This window comes from Trichechus manatus, unplaced genomic scaffold (genome assembly GCF_000243295.1).
Source record: "Trichechus manatus latirostris isolate Lorelei unplaced genomic scaffold, TriManLat1.0 scaffold00288, whole genome shotgun sequence".
Lineage (NCBI taxonomy): Eukaryota > Metazoa > Chordata > Mammalia > Sirenia > Trichechidae > Trichechus > Trichechus manatus.
In genome coordinates, this window is record NW_004444224.1 from 523842 (window position 1) to 550311 (window position 26470).

Sequence of the window (26470 nt, forward strand, 5' to 3'; positions counted from 1 at the left end):
CCTTGCTGAATGAACCCTGCTGGCCTCCACTGGCTCCCCACCAGAGCCCAACTGGCAGTATTTGCTCAGGGGGGCGAGCAGCATGAAATACCTCCACCTGAAATCCCCTGTGGGGCACGGGAAGGGGCCACCATGCTCCCTGCCTTGGGCCTTGGGCCTTGGGCCTTGGGCCTAGGGCTCCACTCCTTACTGCAGTAGGTTGAGGCCAAGGGCACGCCGGCCCCTGAGGCTAGATCCAAAGAAACTGCTGCTGTCTAGTTGGTTCCCACTCATAGCGACCCTATAGGACAGAGTAGAACTGCCCCATAGAGTTTCCAAGGAGCACCTGGTGGAACTGAACTGCTGACCTTTTGGTTAGCAGCTGTAGCACTTAACCACTACGCCACCAATGTTTCTGAAAAGATGTAGTATAGTTCTATGAACAGACAAGGGCTCGTCCGGGATATGAACCTGACACCAGAAAAAAACCCAAACCTATTGCCGTTGAGTCAATTCCAACTCAACGACCTTAGAGGACAGAGTAGAACTGCCCCAAAGAGTTTCCAGGGAGCACCTGGTGGATTTGAACTGCTGACCTTTTGGTTAGCCGCCATAGCTCTTAACCAGTACTCCACCAAGTAGTGGTTAAGATCCAGAGGGGAGGCTTAAATGTGCTTAGTCTTTAAAACACTGAAACCCTCTAAATTTCAGTGCCCAGATCACTGGTAAGGTAAGGCCCAGAGCATAGCGCTACTCAGTGTTTATGTGGCAAACTTAGTTGAGAACTCAGCAAATGACAGAAAGGGCTTCTAAATTATCAAAGTGAAGCCGTGACAGGAGCCCCCTGGGCGGGGTGGCTTGATGCAGTCTCGGCACACCTGAGACATACTCAGTCCTGACACTGCTCACTGTGAGTCTGCTCTTTCTACTGTCTCTCCACCTCCTGGGACTAAGCAATGAGGAGGGTCTGCCAGGCCCTGCCACCCCTCCCAGGCTCCTGTCCTTTGTGCTGTCTCTCCTCACTCAATCCAAATCTGGACAGACTTCATGTTCTGTGCGCTTCCTTTACTGTTTCTTGCAGGAGCAGGAGCAGGAGCAGGAGCAGGAGCAGAATTCCTCTAGAGAAGACCGCACCATCTACTCCAGGATCCAGTCCCAGGTACCTCTCTCATTTCTCTAGTCCTTCGGGGCTTCCTAATGCCTCCCAGACACTTACTCCTTTGAATGGCAGAATAAGATCTTGGCACTCTTGTGGGCTATAAGACAGGTTGGCCTCAGATGGATTAATAAGTTGTTAGAAAAGACCAGTGTGATTCCGGAGTGTCTTAACAGAGCTGGAATGTATGATGCAGGCATTCCTTTTTCTTCCAAGCCTGGCAGAAGGTTTGAGCCCAGATAAAGTTGACAGGAAGAGGAATCTTGTCAGGGGCTGAGCTTCCGTTTTCTCCGCCTGCTCCTTCCAATACTTGGGGTCTTTGCCTCCTTTATCCTTACTGCCTATCATACCTGTTTTCAGGAAAGAGTGGATCTGTATTGTGTTGTAGGGTAAAAAAATCACAAAATTTAGTAATGCAAAAAGAAAGTTTTCTTCAGCATATGTGCAAAGAGGCAAAAGTGGGAAAACGGACAAGCATGCTGCCGGAGCCATGTCTGCCCGAGTCCGAGGAGCATTACAGAATAGGCGAGAACGAGAAAATGGACAAGCATGCTGCCAGAGACATGTCTGCCTGAGTCCGAGGAATGTTACAGAATCATCAGTGTATATTAACATTACATAATGGGCAAAACCTTTGAAAGCTTCACCTTTTCACAGATTGGCTAGAAACTGCCATCCTACATTTTGAATTGCCTGTCTTAACAAACATTGGTACAGGTTTCAGTAACGACAAGAGGGTCTTCATCGGTCCAACAAATTTTCTATTCACTAAATGCTAATAGAAAAAGATAAGAGTGGAAAGTCTTGTGTGTTCTGTTTGGTTGGTTTACGTGAAAGGTTCCCTAAAAGATACTTTCTGAGATTGTCCTAGCTATTGTCTTTATACCTCCGGGCCCAGTTGATGGGTCCTTGTGAGTCCTTGTGAGTCCAGCTCCAGCTGGGTCACATTCTCTATGCTCAAGGACAGGGAATAATGACTCCAATATCATTTCCTAAATCAATTAGTCCCTTTTATCTTATTATGATTTAGCATTTATTAAGTGCTTATTATATGCCAGACACTGTGAAAAGGGCTTTCTGTCCATTTTCTCATGGAATCTTACATAATAGCCTTGTGAAACAGGTCTACTATGAACCCCATTTTGCAGATGAGAAAACTGAGATTCACAGACGTTAACTAGCTTGTTCAAACTCCTGTAGCTGAGTAGTGGCAAAGCTGAGCCAAACGGTTTCTGAGTCTCCGCTGTACCTCCTCCTACCCCAGCTGGAACATTCTGACATTGTATAAACTCATCTGTAAACTGGAGAAACAAGTTAAAAATCTGTTGCCATTCAGTCTGACACATGGCAATTCCATGGGTGTCAAGAGTAGAAGAATTATGCCTCATAGGGTTTTCAATGGCTGAATTTCTGGAAATAGATTGCCAGGCCTTTCTTCCAGGTGTCTCTGGGTAGACTTGAATCTTAAACTTTCATTTAGCAGCCAAGTGCGTTAACCATTTGCACCACCAGACCAAAACCCAAACCCATTGCCTTCAAGTCAATTCCAACTCATAGTTGGCCCTATAAGACAGAGTAGAACTGCCCCATAGGGTTTCCAAAGAGCAACTGGTAGATTGAAACCACTGACCTTTTGGTTAGCAGCCATAGCTCTTAACTACTGCACTACCAGGGCTCCACTTCTACCACAGCATCTTCTAATATTGACAACAGTTTCGCATGAGCATCTCTCCCAAGGGAAGCACTGCCCCTGTTGGCCAGTGATGAAAAAAATCTCTGATTAAAATGACTGTGTTTGAAGAACAAAGACCTGAAGCAGCAACCTCCTCAGCCCAGTAGCTGAGCTGCCGAGCAAAGAAGGTCCTTGGGAAATGATAATAGGCCTCTGAGAAAGTTCAAGAAAAGGAAAGAGAGAAGGAAGGGAAGGGGAAGAATAAGGGAAAGAGAAGGCAATGAGGGAGAGAAGAGAGAAGTGGAGGAGAAAGGAGAGACAGAAAGAGAATGCACTCAACCACTCCCAGGGACTCTCTGGAATGAGTAGGGTTTGCCTCCTCCTGTTGCCCTTAAGACAATGTGCTTCTATGGCACCCAACAACATTATGACAGTGGGTGAAAGTCTAAAAGCATCGAAGAGACAACACAAGAGTGATTGATATCTTTCTGTTCTCTGGCCATATTTAACTCCAACAAGAGGGATTTTAATAAGGTGCAAGAAAGAGCTCCTGAGACTATGTATGGTGTTGAGAAAAAATGAGATTCCCCTCTCTGGACTGTCTTAACAGGAGGATGGTTACCTGCCCTAGAGGACACCTGGTTCAGGTCCAGAGAAGAAGGGCACTCTGCCAAAGGGAGGCATTGAGGTGTTGAGGAAAGAACCCTACCTAGAGATTCTGGGGTTGAACCCTATTTCTACTGTGCACACACTGCCTGACGTAGGGCTGTTTATCTTTTTGGAGCTTCATCTGTAGTATGGGGCAAATTATGATCATTCCTATCTTGCTGGAGAGTTATCCACCACCTGTCTGTCAATTTGTCGTATGTGCTGGCTTGAGTGTTGCTATGATGCTGGAAGCTATGCCACCGGTACTTCAAATACTGGTAAGATTACTCATGGTAGACAGGTTTCAGTGGCGCTTCCAAGCCAAAACTGACTAGGAGGAAAGGCCTAGTGATCGACTTGTGAAAATTAGCCAATGAAAACCTTATGGATCATAATATTGCCCTATATAATGCTGGAAAATGAGCCCCTAGGTTGGAAGGCACTTGAAATACACAGTGGCTGTAACAACGGACTTGAGCATACTGACAACCATGAAGATGGTACAGGACCGAGCAATGTTTCATTCTGCTGTACATGGAACCACCACGAGTAGTTGTAGGTGACTCGAACTAACAACAACAACAGTGGTGTTATAAGGGTTAGGAAAGAATATATGTACTGAATAAGTGCTCAACACATAATAGCCATTGTTAGTGACAGAGTAAGACTACACTCAGTTTGTCTGACCACCTGGCTAGTCCACAGCTCCTTTTACTAACACTTGAAGTTTCTGTCTGGGCAGGGTTGAGGCAGAGGGTGACTTCCCTAGGGTTGTGCTGGATCTATGTTTCTGAAATGATTTTACTTCTCTTTTCATTAGAAATCTGCTTCCCTATTACCAAAAAATGAAAATACAGTATATTCAACAGTACAGTCTTTCCAGAAGGTGAGTCTCTTCCTCTGGGGGATGCTATTGATGCAGGTGTATATTTTGCATAAGTGTATGCACATGTGTGTGCAGACATGTGTTTGTAGACCATGGGTGTGCATGTCCCAACAAGAGATAGATGTGTGGGAAGGTGGTGGGAAGAGTGGTTTTGCAAGTCTTGAGCCACAGTAGGAAATCTTAACATGGTAGTATGAGAAGTTGGGACTCTACCAAAGTATGAAAGTGTTGAGTACATGCAGGTCAGGGACGCTGTGTGTATTGAATGGGGTAGGGGATGTAGTTATAACAGATTTTCAGACTTCCCGTTCAACCTCTTTCCAATAAGTCCGTCAGCCAACTTGGATCTCACCATGAGAGATATTTATACTTAAATTATATGTCACAATCTATGCCATATAGATGTTTATTGGCACCTACTTGTGCTTGGTACTATGCTATGAAAATTCTGCATACTACCTACCCCTTCTAAAAAAAACCCTAAAAACCCGAAGCCATTGCCATCAAGTCCATTCCAACTCATAGTGACCCCATGTGTTACAGAGTAGAACTGCTCCATAGGATTTTCTTACTGTAATCTTTACTGAAGCAGATTGCCCGGGTTTTCTTCTGTGGTGCCACTGGGTGGGTTTGAACCACCAACCTTTAGGTTAGTAGCTGAGCACAAATCACTTCGTGCCACCCAGACACCTCATACTATCCATAGTGCTTCTGAATTCCAGTTACTCACAGGGGAGGTGCTAGGGCTGGCACTTAGGGCTGGTCAGAAGTGTTTAAATTAGGGGTGTGTGTGTGTGTGTGTGTGTGTGTGTGTGTGTATGTGCTATGTGTGGGTTTTAGGAGTATATGGGTTTAGTTTCTACCTTTGGTTCATAGATGTCATATCATAAGCAAGTATGGATTGTGCCTTCTCTGGAGACCATAAACACTATTGTTTACTCTGGTGGTAGAAAATTCTATTCACCTCTGGCTGCGAGTATTTCAGGGGCTTTCTGGGATATGAGTCTCCTTTGGGACCCCTCACATCATTTATCCTGAAGTTAAGCCCACTTTACCCTCTGAATTTCCAGTCTGGGTCCAAGAAGAACCACGGTCCTTCTTCCCGTTGTACCGTCTATGAAGAGGTAAGATTCTAGAACTGATTCTGAATGGGTTGAGTCTCCATAGCTCTGAAATCTAGCCTTATGAAAAGGTTATCCATAGAGTCTCAGAGTTGAAGGGATTTTAGGGGTTTTTTTTATCCAAATCTTCATTTTAAAGTTGAAGAAACTGAGACCCAAGGAGGATGAGTGTCTAACCCAAGGTCGTATCATGTCTTGGAGTTTGACTCCTACTGGGGAGCTTGGGTTCTAAATTAGGACTGTCTCCAGGCTGGTCCCCAGGCTATAGATAACAACTGGACGTCTCTTTTTTTCCAAAAGTGTGTGTATGTGGGCAGGGAGGGGCAGCAGATAAACAAATCAAAATGATTTTCTAAGGATTAGCAAGTAATTGGGAGCCATCCCAAGACATGGATGATCTTGAGCTGCTGCTGGAGTGGACACTGTTCAAAGGTGATCACTGAACTTGGTGGCTGACTTGATTCCCATCAGGCCATTTAGGAAGTGGAAAGGAAGGACCTACCTAACGTTTATTGGGGCTAATTATGTATAAGGCAGCCTGCCAAAAGCTTCACATGATTTATCTCATTTAGTCTTCACAAATTGTTATTAGGTAAGTACAATTATATTTCCTACTTATACCTGGAGAAATTAAGGCACAGAGAAGACCCCTACCTGTTACCCTCATGCTACACCTGAGCCACTGCCCATGGTCCAATAATGGTGCTGCCATTGACCATAAGGGAGAGGATGGGTGGCTCAGTACAAACTATGGCTTCTGGAAAAATGACTTCAGGTGCTTAGATTGGGTCAGCAGTGTATGCTGGGATTCCTGGTCCTTCAGCTGTAGCCCAACATTAAAGCCAACTTGACAGTCCGGGATTGCAGAGGACACTGTATGGGCCAAGGCAGGCCTATTGAAGTTATGAAGAAGCATGGTGTGGTTAAAAGTGCCCCGGAATTGGAGCCAGAAGACCTGGATTCAAGTCCCTCCTTTACTTCATATTAGTCATTGACCCTGAGTGCTTTGTTTTACTGCTCTGAGTTTCATTTTCTTAATCTGCAAAATAAGGATAATAATTCATACTCCACAGGGTGGTTGTGAAGATCTCCTAATGGGAGGGTCTGAAGTGTCTCTTCTTCTTCTTTCTATAGGTTGGAAAGAGACAACTCAGAGCCCAGAACCCTGCTCGACTGAGCCGCAGGGAGCTGGAGAACTTTGATATTTATTCCTAGTTGCTACAGCTGTTCTCACCTCTCTTCCATACGAGCATCTGCTTTGGGAATATGCTCAATGGATGATGCCACATGAGCCTCTACAGAACAGTTTTTAGTCTGGAAAGGATATGGGAGTTTGTTCATGGTCTCTGTTTTGTTTTGAGAAGGATTTCTAATAGCCATTATAAGAGCAAGGCTGTTAAATAGTATCTTCCAACTTACAGGTGGGGACAAGAAGAGGTGGAGAGATTGGGTAGTTCACAAAAGGCTCCAGAGCAAGTCCAAGTACCTGTAATCTATAATGTGCTATGTAAATGTAGGATGTTACTATGATTTGCATCCAGATTCCCTTCCCCTCGTTTTCTAATCTGTTACTTATCTCCCTTCCTTCCTGAACTGGGATTACTATATTTCTATACCCTTCCCCTGCCCAGGCCCATTTCCCAAACCAAGAAAAAGGGAAGATAACGATGACTTAGAGGAATCAGCCCCTTTAGTGAGGTTGGGCTAGCTGGTGGTAAGCAGACTGGCAGGTTCCCCAAGGTGGCCAGGGCCTGGACTTTAATCAAATATAGAGGAAAAGCTTTCCCTCCGCATGTTATACCTTTACCTCTGGCTGGTTGGTCACAAGTGGGACTGGGCAGGAGTGAGAGTAGATGGTGCAAAGCAAGCCCATCTCTGAGTAAGATCCCCTCTCTCCCCACCAAAATCCAGCTAATAACAGGGCAGTGAGGCCAGCTTTGTCTACGCTATGATGTTTGATTTATAAAGACACATTACTGGAAATCTATTTTGGATTCTTCACAATTTTCTCAGAAGCTACATTCTATTAAAGTTCCCAATCCTGTTAAGTCTCCCCATCGTACACTGGAGAGAGGGCTCAGACAGCTGAGTGCTGCAGATGAGGCAATTGGCGACTAGACGCTATGCTGAGCTCCCCTGAACCTTCAGGCTAGTTCCTTCAACAAGACTATGGGGAGCATGGCTGAGACTTTGAGCTCAGAAAGAGACAAGAGTGAATGGGAAGAGGCCCTACTCAGAGACCCCAACAGGTGAGACTGCATGGACTTGGTTATTCAATTGCCCCAGCCTATATTTAAATATAAATTTAATATAAAGCTGTGGTGTTACAGAGGAAAAAAACCAAAACCGTTGCCGTTGAGTCAATTCTGACTCATAGTGACCCTATAGGACAGAGTAGAACTGCCCCATAAGGTTTCCAGGTAGCGCCTGGTGGATTTGAGCTGCTGACCCTTTGGTTAGCAGCTGAACTCTACGTCACCAGGGTTATGGAGAGATAGTGTAAATTCCTTACTGGAATTAAATTTATGTGTCTTCTCCATACTTTGCACTTTTACTCTCTACAGCAGCCAAATGGCACTGTGGGCCAGCAATAAACACATAACTATTTAATCCTGCTGGAGAAGGGTCTGGCCTCCTGGTGAGCTGTCAGTATCCCCAGCCTTGTTCCCACTAGAATAGCAGAGTCCCAAATACCAGGGGCCATCTGTCTCTTGAAGGATAGCCAAAGCATTCATACCCTACCTGATGCCTCTCCCCTGGGGACTGTGTGCTTGGCCAGGCTGGCCTCTTCCTGGAGAGAAATGTGGACAAATCACATCCCAGAGCAAATGTCAAGGGTAAAAACTGGGGAAATATATTCAAAAGAATCATCTGAGCTGGGAGACTTGAGCAAGGTATTGGGAGCTGAGTTGGAGATCAAAGGGTTTGAAGAGCAGAGGAAGCAGGAGATGATGGGAGTCAGAACAGTCCAGATGACACCAGTGACACTGACCATGACTGCTGATGGCCTTTCATGTGTCCTGGGGTGTGTAGGTCTTGAGCTGGCCAGATTTATTTAATGAGCAGAAGAGGTAGAATCCTATGGGCCCCACACTTTTTGGGATGCTCTAATCTGGAGTATACTAATATACAACATTGTAGTATCACGTGCCCGATTGTTTAGCATCTGTGCTGATGCCTTACAAAGATAATTATCCATGCAACCAGCCAGTCAGTGAATAAGCAGTACTTAAGCTCCTGCTGCATATGAAGCTCTGGCTGGCCCCCTGGTAGGACCTGTTCCAGGCCACAAAATCCATACTGACCCCAAGGCCTATGTACAGTGGAGTATGACAGCAGAAGCATGACATTAAAGGACATGAATGGGCTGTAAAGTGCATGTAACAAATGTGCATGACGGTATTAGGAGTGCAAGTCAAGGCTAAATGCATCTTGCAGCGGGGAGAGGGTTGAGGGCACAATAAGGGAAGATGAGTGATACTGTGGCTGTTAAGGATCCAGACTAGGCAAGGAAGGAAGTTCTCTTAGGTAAATATGGGAAACATACGGAAGAGTCATCTTAAACACTTTTCTACTGAAAGAGTAATATACACACATGTTTAATAAAATCCAGCAGTACAAAAGTATGCAGTAAAAAGTAAGTCTCCTTCTTAAAAAAAAGAAAGTAAGTCTTCTCCTTGATTTGACATTCCCAGTTCCCTTCCCAGAGGCAGCCACTGATAAGTGTCTTGTGTGTCCTCCCAGAATTTTTGTGTGCTTATATTAGCATATAAAACCAAAAAACCTAACCTGCTGCTGTCGAGGCGATTCTAACTCACAGTGACCCTATAGGACAGAGTAGAACTGTCCCATAGGGTTTCCAAGGAGCAGCTGGTGGATTCCAACTGCTGACCTTTTTGTTAGGAGCCATAGCTCTTAACCACTGTGTCATCAGGATTCCATATAAGCATACAGATATACTTTTTTATTCAACTGATAGCATATATACACACTGTCCTAGACTTTATTCTGTCCAGTGTCTCTTAGAGTTCATTCCATAATAACACAGATTGGTCTTTCCTTTCTTTACGAAAGTGGCAGCATTGGCTATAGCATGGATACACTATCATATATTTAACTGGACTCCCACTAATGGACATTTAGGTTATTTCCAGCCTTTTATTTCAAATAATACTGCAATGAATATCATTTTACATAGATCTTTGTGCAACTGTGTGAGTATCTGTAGGGTTCATTTTAGCAACTGTTAAGAAGAAGGTGTGAAGGGTGGTCAATCCAGGTCCCCTTGGAGGAATTTGAGGTGGTGTATCTGAGTTGAGAGGAGGAAACAATATGAACATGCAAGGAAACAAATGGAACAATGGCATCTGAAGCCATGGGCTCCAAGAAAGAGCCTGGATCTGGTCTATTAAAAGGCTCAGGAAACCATATGAGGTGAGAAGAAGGGGGAGATAAATCTAGGTATCTCTGACACACGGAGGGAAATTCTGAAGTATTCTGTCTGCAGGATCCTGAGGTCCTAGGAGGTTCAGCTGCTTCTCCAACTTCAGAAGAGATGTAGCAGCTGCTTTTCTTTTCAGGAGAAATTTTCATAAGGAGAGATTTCAGGAGACTCATCATTCTGTTGCGGTGGTGGTCCCTCCTGAGAACCAGAACACACAAGGACATAGTTAATAAAGCCTGGAAGTCTGTGGTTTCCTCAGCCCTGTGCTAACGAGGAAGTGGAAGGTGAGGCCAGGCTATGACTGGTCCATCCTATGGAAGGAAGGTCATATGGACTGGCCTGGGCAACGTGCAATCAACCAAGCTGATGACGGGTTTATGGAACATTTTCTAATTATAAAAGCTGTGGGATGAACTCTGCAAAGGAGATACAAAACAGTTTCATTTACCAAATCAAGGGGATATAAAAATGACAATTAAAGGACTTTACCTCAATAATCTACTGTCTAATGATCCCAATCTCTGCCCCAGCAGGAGAAACAAAACAAACATTCATATAAAGATAATTCAGGTGTTAGAGGTTAAGTTCCAAAGTAATAGCCCAGATCATTAAACCTTCCTGTTATAAGCATTCTGAGGCTTCCTTGTCTGAGAGTGTTCAGGGAAGGCTCTAAAAAACAGATGAGACCTGGGATGATCCAGAGAGGAGGGAGAGGTTAGGTGTCAGCCACAGCTTGGCAAGAACATATACCTTCTTTGAGATATGGAGCAGAGACGTGTGTCAGAAATTAGTAACTAAGGTAGTTTCAAGAATTTTCTGATCAAGTAGGCAATAGGGGGCTCAGAACCTGCTTCAGAATTCTTGGTGTTGAAAATTCTGAAGACAAGGGATAAATTCAGTCAAGAGCTTGATTGAAGAAATACATGGATTTCTATTTGCATTTTAAGTAGGGTGGTTTCAGGGGTCTCAGGTTCCTGGGGGTGGTGTGGGAGCCATGAAGGACAAACCAGACAGGCAGTGACTTACGGACAATCTGAAACTCAGGGCAGGGACTGGTGTCCATGACTTTAAGATGGACCAGTATTGATCCAAACACAAAGGGCCAGGAAAGCAGCTTTGGGAATGTAGCAAACAGTATGAATTTGTCCTCAAGGCCAAAAGTGAAGTCATAGCTGGCTAAGCATTAGGCCATGCGCTAGAACTCAAGACATGAGAAAGATGATGGTTGAACTGAACTACATACCTGAACAAGCGTTTACTGCGTGACTACTTTCTAAGTTATGTGCGTAGTTCCCAAGGGTTTTCAAACTTTGGAAGTAGGAGGTATTACTGCACTGGCTGCACTGAGGTAGACAGGAAAGGCTTCATAATAAAAAAATTTAAGTTGGAGCTAAAAGATGGATAGAAATTATTAAATCAATTAAAAAATGTTCAGCCTTTGGTCATACAGATGCAAATCAGGAATATTTGTTTAAGCAACTCTGGTGACCATGGAGTGTGCCAAGGGGTGCGTAACAGGTAGAACTTAAGCTCCTCAGCTGTGGGAATCTAGTACTATCAGTTAAAAAGGTCTGGGCAATAGTTCCTCACTTCGTGGGCTCTGGAATACAGAGAAAATTGTTCTCACCAGTTGGGGTTTCTGTACAGAGCAGTACACTGTGTATGAACTGTCTTTCTTCTGAGGAACTGGCGTCTTGCCCTGTAAAAGAAAACATCAGACTAGCCTTAATCATCAAAGGAGAAATTTCCAGAGTTTTACCCTTAACCCCTCTAGTCTTACATAGAAGACAGGAGCTGCCCTAGTGTGATGGGTCAGCTCCTCTGGTTCTCCAACACCTCCCTCCCTTATTAATAACGGCCCTAGGAAGCTAAGTGATGAGTACTTCCATCCCAAGGACCCCAGGTTTGGTGAATATGGATAGAGTCACAATTCCCTGCCCACATGCCCCTGGTCCTGTTCATCCCCCATTTCACACCTCCAGTTTGGTGGGACTAGTCATGCAGGATATTGGATGGTCCTAGATGTGGGAGGGGGAGGAAAGATGTGCTGATCAAAAGGAGTCACCTTCGAGTTGAAGAACACTTGCGCATACACAGTATTCACTTCAGCCACAGACTCAGGTACTGTGTTGTTTGGTGTGACGAGATCATACTCTGCCTGCCCGTTGGAGGCTGTGTCCTCCTGAAGGCCCAAGTCATATACCATGTCCCTTCCACTGACAGGCTCCTGCATCTCGGTCGTCTCCTTATCCTCCTCAGTTGTTAAGTTGCTGTCAGAGCTGTTGTTTGAGCGGGTCCTAGGCCATTGCCTGGCAGTCTTAGGGGGAGTGTCCAGCTTCTTACACCCTTGAGGAAGCATAGTGTACAGACTGTGGCTAACAGTGGGTTCTGGATATATAAGAAACATGTCAACCCCCATCTTTTGCTTTGCAGCAAGGATCCAAACTTGCTCTGACTCCTTCCTCAGATGGGGCCTAGGAAACCGGAGGAGAGGTTTTCCTTGGTCTTTTGGGGGTTGCATTTCACTTTTTCTCTCTTTCCTTTCAAGCATTTGTTTATTCATTTATTTCATAAGCATTCATTGAATGTGACATGTGATGGACTCTGCTACTCTCAGTGAGAGAACTGGCCCTGTTGGATAAACCATGCCAGGCACCATGAGAGGTGTTCTGGGAAACACGAAGGTAAATTAGTCATGGTCCTGAAAGAGTGTACTGTCTAGCTGGGGGATTCAATGCATTATCAAATCAATTAACATAAATATTTTGCAAGTCATATGAGAGATATGAGAAAAGTGCAGAGGTGGGAAGAGATGGCTTCTGGTTAGGAAACTAGGGAAGAATTTAGGAAGGTGGCAGTGTTTGAATTTAGCCTTGAAGTAGGAGCAGGATTTTTGACAGGTGAAAGGGCATTCTTGGCGGAGGGAGCATTATGATTAAAGGCAGTTGTGGAATCTGGGACACCCTCTTGGGAAGGGATGATATTCAAAATATTTAACAACTGCAGTGGCCTGGGCATAGGACAATTAGAATGGATGCCTGCTGTGAACAACTAGTGTGGCACACTGGATGGATGTTGTTATGGACTGAATTGTGTCCCCCCAAAATGTGTGTCAACTTGACTAGGCCATGATTCCCAACAGTCTGTGATTGTCCGCCATTTTGGCATCTGATGTGATTTTCCTGTGTGTTGTAAATCCTACCTCTATGATGCTAATGAGGCAGGATTAGAAGCAGTTATGTTCATGAGGCAGTACTCAATTTACAAGATTAGGTTGTATCTTGAGTCAGTCTCTTTTGAGATATAAAAGAGAGAAACGAGCAGAGAGACGGGGACCTCCTACTGCCAAGAATGAAGAACCAAGAGGGGAGCGCAGCCTTTGGACCCGAGGTCCCTGTGCTGAGAAGCTCCTAGACCAGGGAAAGATTGATGACAAGGACCTTTCCCCAGAACTGACAGAGAGAGAACATCTTCCCCTGGAGCTGGTGTGCTGAATTCAGACTTCTAGCCTCCTACCCTGTGAGATAATAAATTTCTGTTTGTTAAAGCCATCCACATGTGGTATTTCTGTTATAAGCAGCGCTAGATAACTAAGACAGATGTCAACTCTGCCTTTGGGGCACATCAAATAGCTTATTTGATCTAAGTGTATAATAACAATGACTCACATTTATTACGTGCCTACTATGTGCCAGGAAGGAGCCCTGGTGGCATGAATGGCTAAGCACTAGGCTACTAACCAAAAGGTTGGTGGTCCAAACCCACCCAGCTCCTCTGCAGAAGAAAGATCTGGTCATCTGTTTCCATAAAGATTACAACCAAGAAAACCCTATAGGGCAGTTCTACTCTGTCACATGGGGTTACTATGAGTTGGAATCGACTCGATGACACCCAACAGTGACGTATGCCAGGCACTGTTCTAAATGCTTTTCATGAATAAACTTACTTAATCTGCATAAAACCCCATGTTTAGATGAGGAAACTGGAGCACATAAAGGTTAGATATTTCCCCAAGTAAGTGGTAGGACCAGGATTTGAATGCAGGCAGCCTGGTTCCTGATGCTCTTACCCACTACTCAATACTGCCTTGTACGGGCTGTGTGCCAGAAAAAATAAAGGGAGGTCTGACCCAACACTGAGCTATAATAGTACTTGTCATCTGTTGCGCACTCACTGTGTGCATTACCCCACTCAGTCCTCACAATAACTTTGAGGTGTAGGTACTTTCATTGCGAAATAAGGAAGCTGAGGCTAAGAGAGTAAATTCCCCAAGATCACATCATCAGTAAGAAGTGAGCTGGGGTTTGAACACAGGATTGTCTGAACCTAGAACCCATATTACCAGACCACTAAGTTGTATTGCCTCTTGAACAACAAAGGCTATGAGGAGCCAGTGATGATTTTAGAACAGGTCAGAGCTGAGCTTTGGAAAGTGGTGAGTAAAAGGGATAGAAAAAAGAAACTCTGGAGAGAGGATGGTCTGCTAGGAAGCTATTATATATTTTAGGAAAGAAGTAACAGGGAATAGAAACGTCTGTTAATAGGGACTGCTTAAATAAGTTAAGATGCATCTGTAGAATGGAACAAATGAGTGGCAGTCTTAATCTACACATACTAGTGTTGCTAGGATATACTGTTAACTAAAAAAGCAAGGTTCAGAAAAGCTTGTATAGATTGTCCCCATTTATGTAATTAAAGGAGTTAGGAGGAATTATATATATGATACGTATTACATGTATATATATATATATATATAAAACCTGTAAATGCATAAAAAGTTTCTAAAAGGATCTAGATATACATAAATTTTAACAGTGGTTGTCTCTGGGAAGAGACCTAGAGATTGGGGTTTGAAAGGAGATTTGGGTTTGGAAGAAGATTTACTTTTTATTGTATACCATGTGATTTTTCAATTAAAAAAAACCCTATAAAATTAAAGAATTGGTAACAGTATGAACTAAGGCAGTGGCAGTGGCTCTAGAGAAGAGGGAACCTTGGAGAGATGTTGGAGAGTTTAAAGAAGCAGGCCTTGGGAGCTGAGGAGAGGTTCTGGGGCAGGGAGGAGGGACAGGGATGATGGTGATGTCCCTAGCACTTCTCCACTCATCCTGATCTGTCCAGGGCACCAAGAAAAGAGAGTCCAGGCTGGGGGAGATGGGGGTTCTGCCCTATCGGCTGTGAGGAGGGAGCTTGTGTGATACTCCATAGTTCAGACACATTCCCATTTCTTGCCTCCTTTCTTTTGATTACACTTTTCTTTCTGGGCAAAGACTGCATTGCTGGATTACTTGAGTCCCCCTCCCCCAACACCTCCTTCTACTTCATCTCCTTGGGATAGCCCCTCCATGAGAGATGACATAGAGCTTTTTTAAAGCAGGGATTGGTCAGAGTGAGCAGAGTTTGGGTATTCCTTAGAACTCCGGAGCTCTGGAGTACAAGGTGGTAATTTAAGACCTTGTGGGGTTGGAGTGGGAGAATAAGGGCAGGTATCTCACCCCTCCACCCTACCATCCATCAGAACAATCCCATTTTTACATGCCATATGTTATTGGGGTTCTGAATAATATTTTGCTTGAAGAAAGTATTCTATAGCTTCTTAAAGAATTGGAAAACCACTGCCTCAGTGATGCTCTTGAGTAATGGGTATCTAAACCATCTCATGGGCTTTAATTTTAACTAAAGTTTTAATTTTGCTCCTGTCACAGATTAAGTATTCCATTTGGCCTTTGTTTCTCCATTCTCAGAATGGAGAAAAGAACTCCATTTTCAAGTGATGAGAGTCAGTGCCTGAGGAGCCCTTGAGACCCCACCGATGACAGACTGCTTCTCCTATCTCTGGCCACCATTTCTCAAGAGTCTATCCTGGTAGTGGCTTTTGTTCGCCAAACCACCTTCCATTTGAACATTGCTTCTCAAACATAAATGGGCGTATGAATCACCTGGGATCTTGTTAAAATGCAGATTCTGACTCAGTAATCTTGGGTGGGGCCCAAGACTAAGCATTTCCAACAAGCTCCTAGATGATAGCCGTGTTCCTGGTTGGCAGATCACACTTTGAGTAGCAAGGCTTTGGAGCTTTCATATGGACCAGAGACCCCATAAACTGCGTTACTGGTGATATTACCTGATAAGTCAGCTGGAGCCTCAACTTGGCTGGAATTGAAGGCTGGAGCTGAACCTGAGAAACCAAGTTAGAGAAGGTTTATCAAGAGGGCTGCGAGGAGAGAGGCTTCTTTGAGCATCAAAGGAGAGGGAAAGAGATTCTGGGGAAATGGACAGGGAAAAGGCTTTAGGGGGAGGGTGAGCCCTAAAGTGCGTACAAGCCCATGGGTAGAGGTGATCAGAGCCTAGGATCACCTTCAGCTGGGAAGAAGGCTCTGGCGCTTCCTTTCATCCCTCTGCAGGGATACCTCTAACCTCTCTGTGAAAAAAACCAGTTGCCATAGAGTCAATTCCGACTCATAGTGACCGTATAAGACAGAATAGAACTACCCCATAGGGTTTCCAAGGAGCGGCTGGTGGATTCGAACTGCCAGTCTTTTTGGTTAGCGGACATAGCACTTAACCACCATGCCACCCGGGCTTCTAACCCCTATGTAGTAGCCACTAATGTTTTTCCTGCTCACAGTGATTCTTTCAGGGTCCCTAAGTATTCTAGCCATCGTATTCTTTTTGTGAACTGCTCCATACCCACTCCAATAGTGAGATTCTAGAAGAAGCCGCCAATCATAATACCTCATCACCTTGGTCACATGATTGGCCCAGAAAGTGGACACAGGACCTAAAGCAGAGCCAATCAGAGCTATTTCTGGAGACTTCTCAAATTGGAGTTGGAGGGAAACATCTTTTTCCCTTTCTGGTGTCAAGCTTATTAGTATGTGTGAGTCTGGAGCTATGGTGTGTTGTGGCACACCCTCCACACCCAGCTCTCTATTGACTGCAATCCAAAAACCCAGTTCCACTGCAGTCGAGTTGATTTCGACTCAGCGACCCTATAGGACAGAGTAGAACTGTGTCACAAGGTTTCCAAGGCTGTAATCTTTACAGAAGCAGACTGTCATGTCTTTCTCCTGTGGAGCAGCTAGTGAGTTTGAATCGCTGACCCTTTGGTTAGCAGCCAAGCACTTAACCACTGCCCCACCAGGGCTCCTTGCTGGCTGCAGTAGGAGAGAGCTAAACTGGCTCAAAAGAGAAGTGGAGCTGAGAGATAGAGAGCTCCGGTAAATGAGAGTCTCGATGGTATCTGTCCCTAAGGCCAGCTCCACTCTTGCCTTTCCCACAGATTGATTATGCGATCAATAAGTCACCCCCCGCACTTGTTGTCTAAACTAGTTTGAACTGGGTTTTGATTGTCTATAACTGAAGAGTTCCAACTAACACCCCCTTCCCCATCCTATCCATCACTCTGAGAAGAATGGAGATCTTGGGAGACAAGAAGTAGGAGGGGATTAGGTGAGAACAGAGAACCTCCAGAGGAAAGGAAGGCACCAGGGAAATGGCCAGTGCTGGCAGACACCATTGGTCTCAGTAAACCCACACTGTCTTTTTTGCTTCCAAATACACCAGCCGGAGAATCCAAAGCATAGAAGGACAACAGTTATCAGGAAGAGTATAATCCAATGCTTCATACTTCTCGAAGGCCCTTCAAAGAGGAAATGAGTGATATTAATACAAATAATGACAAGTGAGATTGGAGCAAACGATGAACAGAACATAATGATCATCCCATCTGCCTCTTAAAAATCCCGTGATACTGCAGAAAATATTTATTTTCATTCTGCAACTTTATACTGAGCAGACATTGTTCTAGGCAAGAGGTTGCAGTAATAAATAATTACCTGGTGATAGAGGTTTATGACTTGCTCAGTGTTATAGAGTTTAAGTACCTGAGTCAGGATTTGAATGCAATCTCTCTGATTCTAAAGCACCCTTAAAGGCCAAACTACTACAATGCCCCTTTCTGTAAATGGTAGTTGGGGAGTTCCAGGCTTGAGACAGAAAGAGCTCAGATTCCTACTGAGCCAGGATCCATCTGCCAGACATAGCCTGACCCAGCATCATCAGACCCTGGGTAGATCTTCCCTTCCCTCTGCTTCCCTGTAGGGAAGAAGAGAGGACAGAACTCAGAGTTCCAATTCTGCTTTTGCTGTTGACCTTGGGTAAGTTCCTTAGCCTCTCTGAGTCTCAGTTTATCTATATAATGGAGGATAGTAAGAATATCTGCTTCATAGTATTGTGAAGAATGATGGTGCTAAAATGCACAAAAGCCTATAATAGTGCTTGGCATTTAGTAAAGAGCCACTAGGGCTTCCTTTTTAACTCACTCACATAGCCTTGTTCCTTGGTTGTCTGCCTCCCTTTTCATATCAACTTCCTATCAACTTTTCTCCACAAATCTCTAATGCCGTGCTTCTAATACTATAGTCATGAGTCCCATGGAAACCCTTGAAATGTGGCCAGTGGAACAAAATTTTAAATTTAAATTTTAATTAATAAAATTTAAAACTGATAGAAGACTCAGTTATTAAAAAACTAATAAATATGTTGGAACAACTTGGATATGTAAATATATTTTTCTAACTGTAAGTTTTGTAAAATCTAAATACAAATCAAGTATGCCCATGAATATTTAGTGTCTGAATTGAGATATGCTGTAAAATACATACTGGATTTCAAAGAATTAGTACAAGATAAAATATAAATTATTTCACAAGTAATTTTAAAAATATTAGGTACATAATTAAATGATGATATTTTGGACATATTAGGTTAAATAAAATATGAAAATTAACTTTATCTCTTTCTTTTTCTATACGTCTATTAAACAAAAAACCAAACCAAACCCATTGCCATTGAGTTGATTCTGACTCACAGCGACCCTATAGGACAGAGTAGAACTGCCCCATGGGTTTCCAAGGAGCAGCTGGTGGACTCGAACTGCTGACCTTTTGGTTAGCAGCTGTAGCTCTTAACTGCTTCACCACCAGGGCACCATATGGCTATTAGAAAATTAAAAATTACATACGTGGCTCCCATTATACTTCTGTTGGAATGTGTTGTTCTAAAGGTGTCTTGCTTACATTCCCTTTCTGTACTTTCATAAGGAACCACTTAGAATGCATACTCTTTTGGAGCCAAGGCCCTGAGGCCCTGAGGCTTGGCAGAGTAGTGATGAAGATAAAAACCTGGACAGATATTCCCAGAAAGAAACTGCCAGGAACTGTTGCTGATGGGGTTCATAGCTGTGCATGTGAAGTTGGGGTGATATTCACTGCTACGCCAGGAGACATTGAGGAGTGACCCCTCTTGGGATGCAACAGCTCCCTTTTGCAAGAAGGTCCATCTGTAGGTCACATCATCTCCACTGTCCTCCACTGAGCACATCAGGGTGACTCTGCAGATGCTGTCATCAGAGGGCCCAGGGATCCAGGTGATTTCCGGCTTCTTCAGCCTCCCTGTGTGAGGAGAAAAGCAAGCCCAGTATGGAGTCAGGCCTGCCCACTGAGCCACTATGTCTTCATTTGTTCATAATATATTCACTAAAGTTGTGTGTTGACCCTGTGTTAGGGCTGGGAAATTGTCTCTAAGTGTCACAGGCATTTTGGAGTGTGCCTGGCCTTTCTCTTGTTAGCTGTGAAATCTCAGGCATGTCACTTCACCTCTATGGGCATTTGATGCTCATGTGTGAAATGAGGGAGTTATTGAAAACTGAGAAAAGAAAGATACAACATCATTCTACATGATATACTCACAGCTGCAAAAAGCAAGCAAATCATTCAACAACAATAAGCATAGCCCTTCTTTGTGCTCTGAAGACCCTTACAAGTCTTACATTTGAGGTCTCATTATCTTATTTATTTGTTTACTTATATGAGCTAATGCAGGTAGACAGGTGAACATAGCACCTGTCACATAGTAGGTGCTCAATAAATGTTTATGTTATGGATTGAATTGTGTCTCCCCAAAATTTATGTTGAAGTCCTAAACCCCCTGTACCTGTGAATGTGACCTTGTTTGGAAACAGTCATTGAAGATGTTATTAGTTAAGTTAACATGAGGTCATACCAGAGTAGGATGTGTCCTAATCCAATATGAGTAGTGTCCTGTAGAAGAGAAGAGGCACAGAGAGACAGACAGAGGAAAGACGGCCATCTAAAGATGCATCTACATATCAAGGAACACTTGGGGCTACCAGAAACAGAGATAAGAAAGGAAATTCCCCTAGAGCCTTCAGAGGGAACATGGCCCTGCTGACACGCTGATTTTGGACTCATAGCTTCCAGAACTGTGAGACAATGCATTTCTATTGCTGAAAGTCACCTGCCTTGTGGTACTTTGTTACAGCAGCCCTTGGAAACGCATACAGTTAGCAATTTTAAAAGACATATTTTGGCTGGCTCTGTTTGTTCCTGGTTTATATTTTTTACTTAATCTTCTTGCTAGTTCTTTTATATTTGAGTCACAGCATGCACTGAGTGTGTACGTGACCTATTGTAGTTAGCTGCCACCCAGTTGGCCTCTGACTCATGGTGACCCCATGCACAACAGAATGAGATGCTGCCTGGTTCTGCCCCATGGTAGGTTGTGGATAGATTACTGTGATCCATAGGGTATTTACTGGAAGATTTTCAGAAGGAGATCGCCAGGATTTTCTTCCTAGTCCATTTTAGTCTGGAAGCTCGACTGAAACTTGTTCAGCATCATAGCAACATACAAACCTCTACTGACAGACAGGTGGTGGCTGCGCTTGAGGTGCCTTGGCTGAGAATTGAACCCAGGAGCCCTGGTGACTCAATGGTTGAGAGCCACAGCTGCTAACCAAAAGGTTGGCAGTTTGAATCCACCAGCTGTTCCTTGGAAACCCTATGGGGCAGTTCTACTCTGTTCTATAGGGTTGCTATGAGTTGGAATCAACTTGACAGCGATGGGTATGGGTGGTCCCACATGGAAGGTGAGAATTCTGCTGCTGAACCACCAGTGTCCCCTGTTCCTGGCTGGCTTGCTGCATATTTTATCAGGACTATGGGGAATGACTCTTTTCACATATACTCAGACGCCAACAAATCCAGGCAGGGGTTATGTTGACCACTCCTGAATGATGCAGATGAAAGAGCTGACAAACTCAAACCATGCAAACTGACCAGCCAACCTCCCTTGCAGGCCAGGGATGAGGAAGAAGAATGCACATTCTCTCCCTCACACTCAAGGCAACTGAGCGGCCCACACCCTCAGAGGCCACAGAGTCATCTGGACACTGAGGCAGGGGCTTTCTACTCAGTCTTCTCTGATCCCACCCCAGTTGGCTGTATCCTTGTAGAAAATGGGAATGTTCTATAAAAATGCAGTCTGGAGAGTTTCTGGTCTCATTTGATAATCAGTTCAGGAAGCAGGCACAAGTAAGTGAAAGTTGGGTGGTGGAGTCCTAACTAGAAGTTTATAGGAAGGGGGACGTTGGCAGGTAGATTTTTCCAGCTGCTGGTTGTAAATTTTCCCGCCTGTGAATGGACTGGTGTGAACTGTATAGCTGTCCCAGTGATCTGAGGCATTTTAGTACAAGGGGAGGCATGGGAAAGGAGGGAGGTGGGGAAGGCAGCAAACCTTTCAGGGAAGGAATCTAATGATGGACGCTCTGCCCAGACACTTACGGTAGACGCGCAGGGTGAAGTGCTGTGTGCTGGTGAGTCTGGGGGTGTTTAAGCACAAGTAGGCATTGTAGGGGCCGGTGTCTTCCATCTTCAGCTGGCTGATCTTCAGGGTGTAGTCCTGGTCAGAGACCCACACTCTGTCCTTGCCAGGTTCCTTGGACTTCATGAGTGGGCCTGCTATTGCTGGTTCTCGCCAGTCTTTGCTGATAATGGATGTGTTAAACATCCAGACAACTTTCTCTATGTCCCGACTGACCGGGACTGTCAGGGACAGGGTGACCGACTCCCCCAGTGTCCCCACCACTGTCTCCCCCACTGTTCGTCCTCTGGAGGCTCTTAGATCTACAGTCAGAGAGAAGGTATTGCAGCGTGGTCACATTCTCCCAACTCCTTTGCCCCTCAGCCAGCCTGCCTGGGCTTCCACCCCTTCCCCCCAGCCATCTCTTCTGATGACGTTTCCCTGCTGCTTTCCCATGACCGTCCGTTCCACCTGGTTCCGCCTACTGCATACAGACCTCTCCTGCCCTGTCTGCCCTTCTGAGGATACCCCAGGGGATACCACCCCCCCGCCCAGGAAAAGATCAATCTAGACCCTGTCATGCATACTCTCTTCCTCTCCCTTTCTCTGCCCTTGGAGTTTCCATAGTGCCCTGGGAGTTTCCAAGTCCCTTGCCAGCCTCTCTCAGGCACCGAGGTTACAGAACAAGGGGTCTTGAGCCCTGTTCTGTTGCTTCCCTACCCCATCTGTGTCCTGCTAGAACCCGGGGGTTTAGGCCTCACAGCTGCTCAAAGTGTTTCTGGAATCCCTTGGAGGGCCCAAGTGGAGTCAGGTACCTGCACAGAACTGCTGGGCATGGATAGGGCTGGAGGTGCTCTGGCTGACAGGGTTCTTGGCTGTGCAGGTGTACGCCACATCTGGATCACAGGGCATCCAGGAGATGGTAAGAGTGGAGCTCTCAAAGGACTTAAAAGAGTGGGTGTCCACCCAGGTCCAGCTGTACAGAACGCTTTTCTCTGCCCTCTCCACGGAGCACACCAGGGTGAGGTTACAGGAGGTGCTCTCAGACATGGTGTGCTTCACAGTGACTCGGGGCTTCTGCAACTGCTCTGCCGAGACAACGGCAAAGGGAAGACTACTCAGACTCCTTCCTAGCAGATGAGCCCCAGGACAAAGTGGTGAGTGCAGGGGAACTGGGGCAGCAGAGAAAGACAAGCATTACTGTTCCAGGGGAGTTTTCTCTCAGCTTCCCACTGGAGGCTGAGATGAGCACCTCTCTTCTTGCTTCCATAGTGTCCTCCACAGGGGTTATCACCACCGCTCAACATGATTTAGAGTCTGATTATTTCTCTTTCTCCTCCACCAGTATGTGACCTCCTCAAGGGCAGGCTGATGCCTATGTCCAAACACCTGACACCCGGCTTGGCCCATGAAAGGCACTCATGAATGTTTGATGAATAAGTGGATGAATGACCTGGCCTCAAACACTATGGAGAGGGGAGCTCTGCCTCTAGAATTTGAGTTGCTCATGTCTTTTGCTCTGAATTTAGGACCAATTGCTCTCCCAGAACTTCTTCCTGGTCCTTTCCTTCCCTTTTGGTCTATCTCCTCTCTTCATAGTGTGTGTGTTTAATTAAATGCTATTTTTTGACTAGGTAGTGTATGCATAAAATTGAAAAAAATACAAAAAGTAAGCTTTCTGTCCTCCTGTTTCCCCACGCACCTATTTCCTCTCCCTAAGAAGCTCATTGTTATGAGCTTCTTGTTGATTCTTCCAGAGATAGTGTAGGTATAGACAGACATATGGTAGCACACTATATATACTGTTCTAAACTTTTTAAAAAAATTAACAATATATCTTAGATATTGTTCTATGTTGTTACATATTGAATAAATTCATTCTATTAGCTGCATAGAATTCCATTTCCTTAATATATACAGAACACTCTAAAAATCAATATAAAAGGTCAAACTACCCAAGAGAAAGATGGGTAAAGTATATTAACTGTCACAGAAAAGAGAATACAAATGGCTTTGAAACACATGAAAAGATGTCCATCTCACTTATAATTAGAAAAATATAAATTTAAACTATGAAATACTATTTTAATTAATCAGTTCAGCAAAGATAAATATGATAACAAGTGTTATTAAGAATGTAGGGAAATGTACTCTGAAACGTTGCTGGTGGGAGGGTTACTTGATAACATGAGGTCAATTTGGAAATCTCTAACAAAATAAAAAAATGCATATACCCTTCCACTCAGCAACCTGACTCTATGAATTTATTCTATACATTTATCCTTCAGAATTTATCTTATTCACATATGTGTGAAAGACAAATGCCTAAGAATATTCATTACAGCATTGCTTGAAAGAGAAAAATATTGGAAACAACCTAATAGTCTATGAGTAGGGGACCAGTTACGTGAAATATGGAAATTATATAATGTGTAAGGATTTTATGGCTATGTTTTTCACTCTTGACATCTGTATATATGGCATTGGGAAAACAAAAACAACAACAAAAACAACCCGAAGCAGTAGTCCTATTTATTCTAGAGTGATAAATTCCAAAGAGAAAGAAATCTGTTTTTAAAAATAAAGATCAAAACAACAAAGAGTCCTGGACAGAGCTGGAGAAAAATGTAGAACAAAATTCTAACTCACAAAAAAAGACCAGACTTACTGGCTTGACAGAGTCTGGAGAAAACCCGAGAGTATGGCCCCAGGACACCATTTTAGCTCAGTAATGAAGTTACTCCCGAGGTTCACCATTCAGCCAAAGATTAGACAGCCTCATAAAACAATTTGAGACTAATGGGGAACAACAGTCAGAAGGCAGGAGGGGACAGGAAAGCTGGTAATAGGGAACCCAAGATTGAGAAGGGACAGCGTTGACATGTAGTGGGGTTGTTCACCATTGTCATAAAACAGTATGTGGTGTACTAACTGTTTAATGAGAAACTATTTGTTCTGTAAAACTTCACCTAAAGTACAATAAAAATAAATAAATAAATAAAGATCAAAACCTACAGAAGCTCTCTGGAACTCACCGTAGATGTGTAGGACGAATCTCTCCTCAATGGTAATGTTAGAATTCTTTCTGTTTATCTGGGCTCGATAGAGCCCCTCATCCTTTGGGGTCAGTTTGCTTATGTTCAGAGAGTAGCTCTGGCTGGAGATGCTTAGTCGGCTCTGATAGCTTTTGTCCAAAATGATAACCGCTCCTGCCGGGGATGCTAGAGCAAGGGTCTTTTGGGGACCATTCCATGCGACATGCTCAATCTCTGTGCCCACTGAGATGTTCAGGGGTAAAGTCATGAATCCCCCTAGGGTTCCTATCACCTCTGTTGGGACTGCTTCCTCTCCAGAGGTTCTTAGTTCTGCAGAGACAGAAGAGGGACTTGGAGGAGCAGCTGGACTCCCCAAACCAGCATTAATTAGTTAATTTGTTCATTCACTCAGTAAACATATATCAAGCATAAATGCCAGACAGTGAGAATTTAAAGGACTGAGATGAGATTCCTGCTTTCCATCTCCTAGGTCTATTGCCTAGCAAAGCCATTCATTTATTTATTCATTCAGTCACCAAGCATTCTTGCCGACAGAAGTAGCTACAATAATCAGAAAACAGACCTTGTAGGTTTCTGTTACAACAGGGAAATTAGCCCTATGACCTTGGGTGGATTTCTGATTTCTCTGAGAATCAGGTTACTCATTTGTAAGATGAGAATGCTTGTATCATCTTTCTCAAAGGATATGATAAAGATTAAAAGAAAGCAGGCTGTTCAAATTGTAAAGAACTGGTGAAATAAAAAAGGAGCATCTTTTGAAAAATAAGATGGATTGATGGATGGCTACAGGGATGGGTGGATGGATAGATGTGTGATAAAACCTGTTGCTGTCGAGTCAATTCTTACTCATAGTGACCCTATAAGACAGAGCAGAACTGCACCATAGGGTTTCCAAGGCTGTAATCTTTATGGAAGCAGACTGCCACAGCTTTCTCATGGAACTCCTCGTGGATTCGAACCACTGACCTCTTGGTTAGCAGCCGAGTACATAACCACGGCGCCACCAGGGCTCCAGATGTGTGACAAAGCAAGTAAAAGAAAGTGTTAACGGTAGAATCTAAGTAGTAGGTATATGGGTGTTCACTGTAAAATTCTTTCAACTTTTCCATATGTTTGAGAATTTGCATAATAAAACATTGGGAACAAAAGGAACATCTCTCACCTCCACCTCACCCCACCTTCCTCATCTTGCTTGGGGGATCTCAGACTGATTTTGGCTTGGCAAGGGAGACCTGCTCTGCCTTCAGGATCCCTGCTAAACATTGTTACAAAGACTTCCGGGGGCCCACCAGCTGATTTCCTTGTAGGGACCCTGTACTCTGGGAATTCTAGACCAAGTCAGATGGGTTTAGCACCCAGACTATCTGAGGAATTCTAGGTGGCAATAAAGTAGAAGATGTTAGCGAAAGAGGAGAGGCATAAATACAGCCTAGAGAGATGGAGGAAAGCTGAGGTGTGCTTTGAAGTTACAGTGGTTAGAGAATATGCAGACAGAGAAGAGACTCTCTGATTGTTGCAGGTGTGGGAGTTCTCTGCTCAGACCAACATCAGCTGAGTACTGGAGCCTTATGGAAAGGCAGCTAAGGAGGATGTGGTAAGCACCCTGGACATGAGAAGGTAAGTTCAGGTGGATTGTGTGGGCAGACTCAGAAGGTAGAAGCTGAGCTGGTGTTAGGTTGCCTAAAAGAGAACTTTTCCCATTTGGAAGAAACTACTACTACTGTTAGGTGTATATTAAGCATTTTATATAAATCACCTCATATAATTCTCAAAATTATTCTATACTTAGCCCCGTCACAAATAGAGAGTTTAAGCCACTTGCTTGAGATGACAGTGTTGGTAGT

The 26470-nt window shown here is 44.2% G+C and overlaps 2 protein-coding genes across 8 annotated transcripts in view; one reads left to right on the forward strand and one right to left on the reverse strand.

The window, feature by feature from the left end:
• Positions 1-7665, forward strand: part of CD244 (CD244 molecule) — a 48698-nt gene extending 41033 nt beyond the window's left edge. For both annotated transcript variants that reach the window (XM_023725151.1, XM_023725150.1), the window contains exons 6-9: positions 1061-1138; positions 4276-4341; positions 5412-5465; positions 6597-7665. In XM_023725151.1, coding sequence (XP_023580919.1) covers positions 1061-1138; positions 4276-4341; positions 5412-5465; positions 6597-6677 — 279 coding nt within the window. In that variant the 3' untranslated portion in view covers positions 6678-7665. The remainder of the gene's footprint in view (positions 1-1060; positions 1139-4275; positions 4342-5411; positions 5466-6596) is intronic.
• A 2290-nt stretch (positions 7666-9955) lies between these two features.
• The window catches only part of LY9 (lymphocyte antigen 9), a 28194-nt gene continuing 11679 nt past the window's right edge, over positions 9956-26470 (reverse strand). The window contains exons 2-10 of one of the 6 annotated variants that reach the window (XM_023725140.1): positions 24606-24935; positions 22386-22658; positions 21552-21893; positions 19092-19361; positions 17444-17548; positions 16031-16084; positions 11972-12294; positions 11534-11605; positions 9956-10104 (exon numbers count right to left, since the gene is read on the reverse strand). In XM_023725140.1, the coding sequence (XP_023580908.1) occupies positions 10039-10104; positions 11534-11605; positions 11972-12294; positions 16031-16084; positions 17444-17548; positions 19092-19361; positions 21552-21893; positions 22386-22658; positions 24606-24935 (1835 nt within the window). In that variant the 3' untranslated portion in view covers positions 9956-10038. Of the gene's footprint in view, positions 10105-10518; positions 11606-11971; positions 12295-16030; positions 16085-17443; positions 17549-19091; positions 19362-21551; positions 21894-22385; positions 22659-24605; positions 24969-26470 lie in introns of those variants that run through there. The other 5 variants (XM_023725141.1, XM_023725139.1, XM_023725143.1 and 2 more) reach the window with 5 other exon arrangements.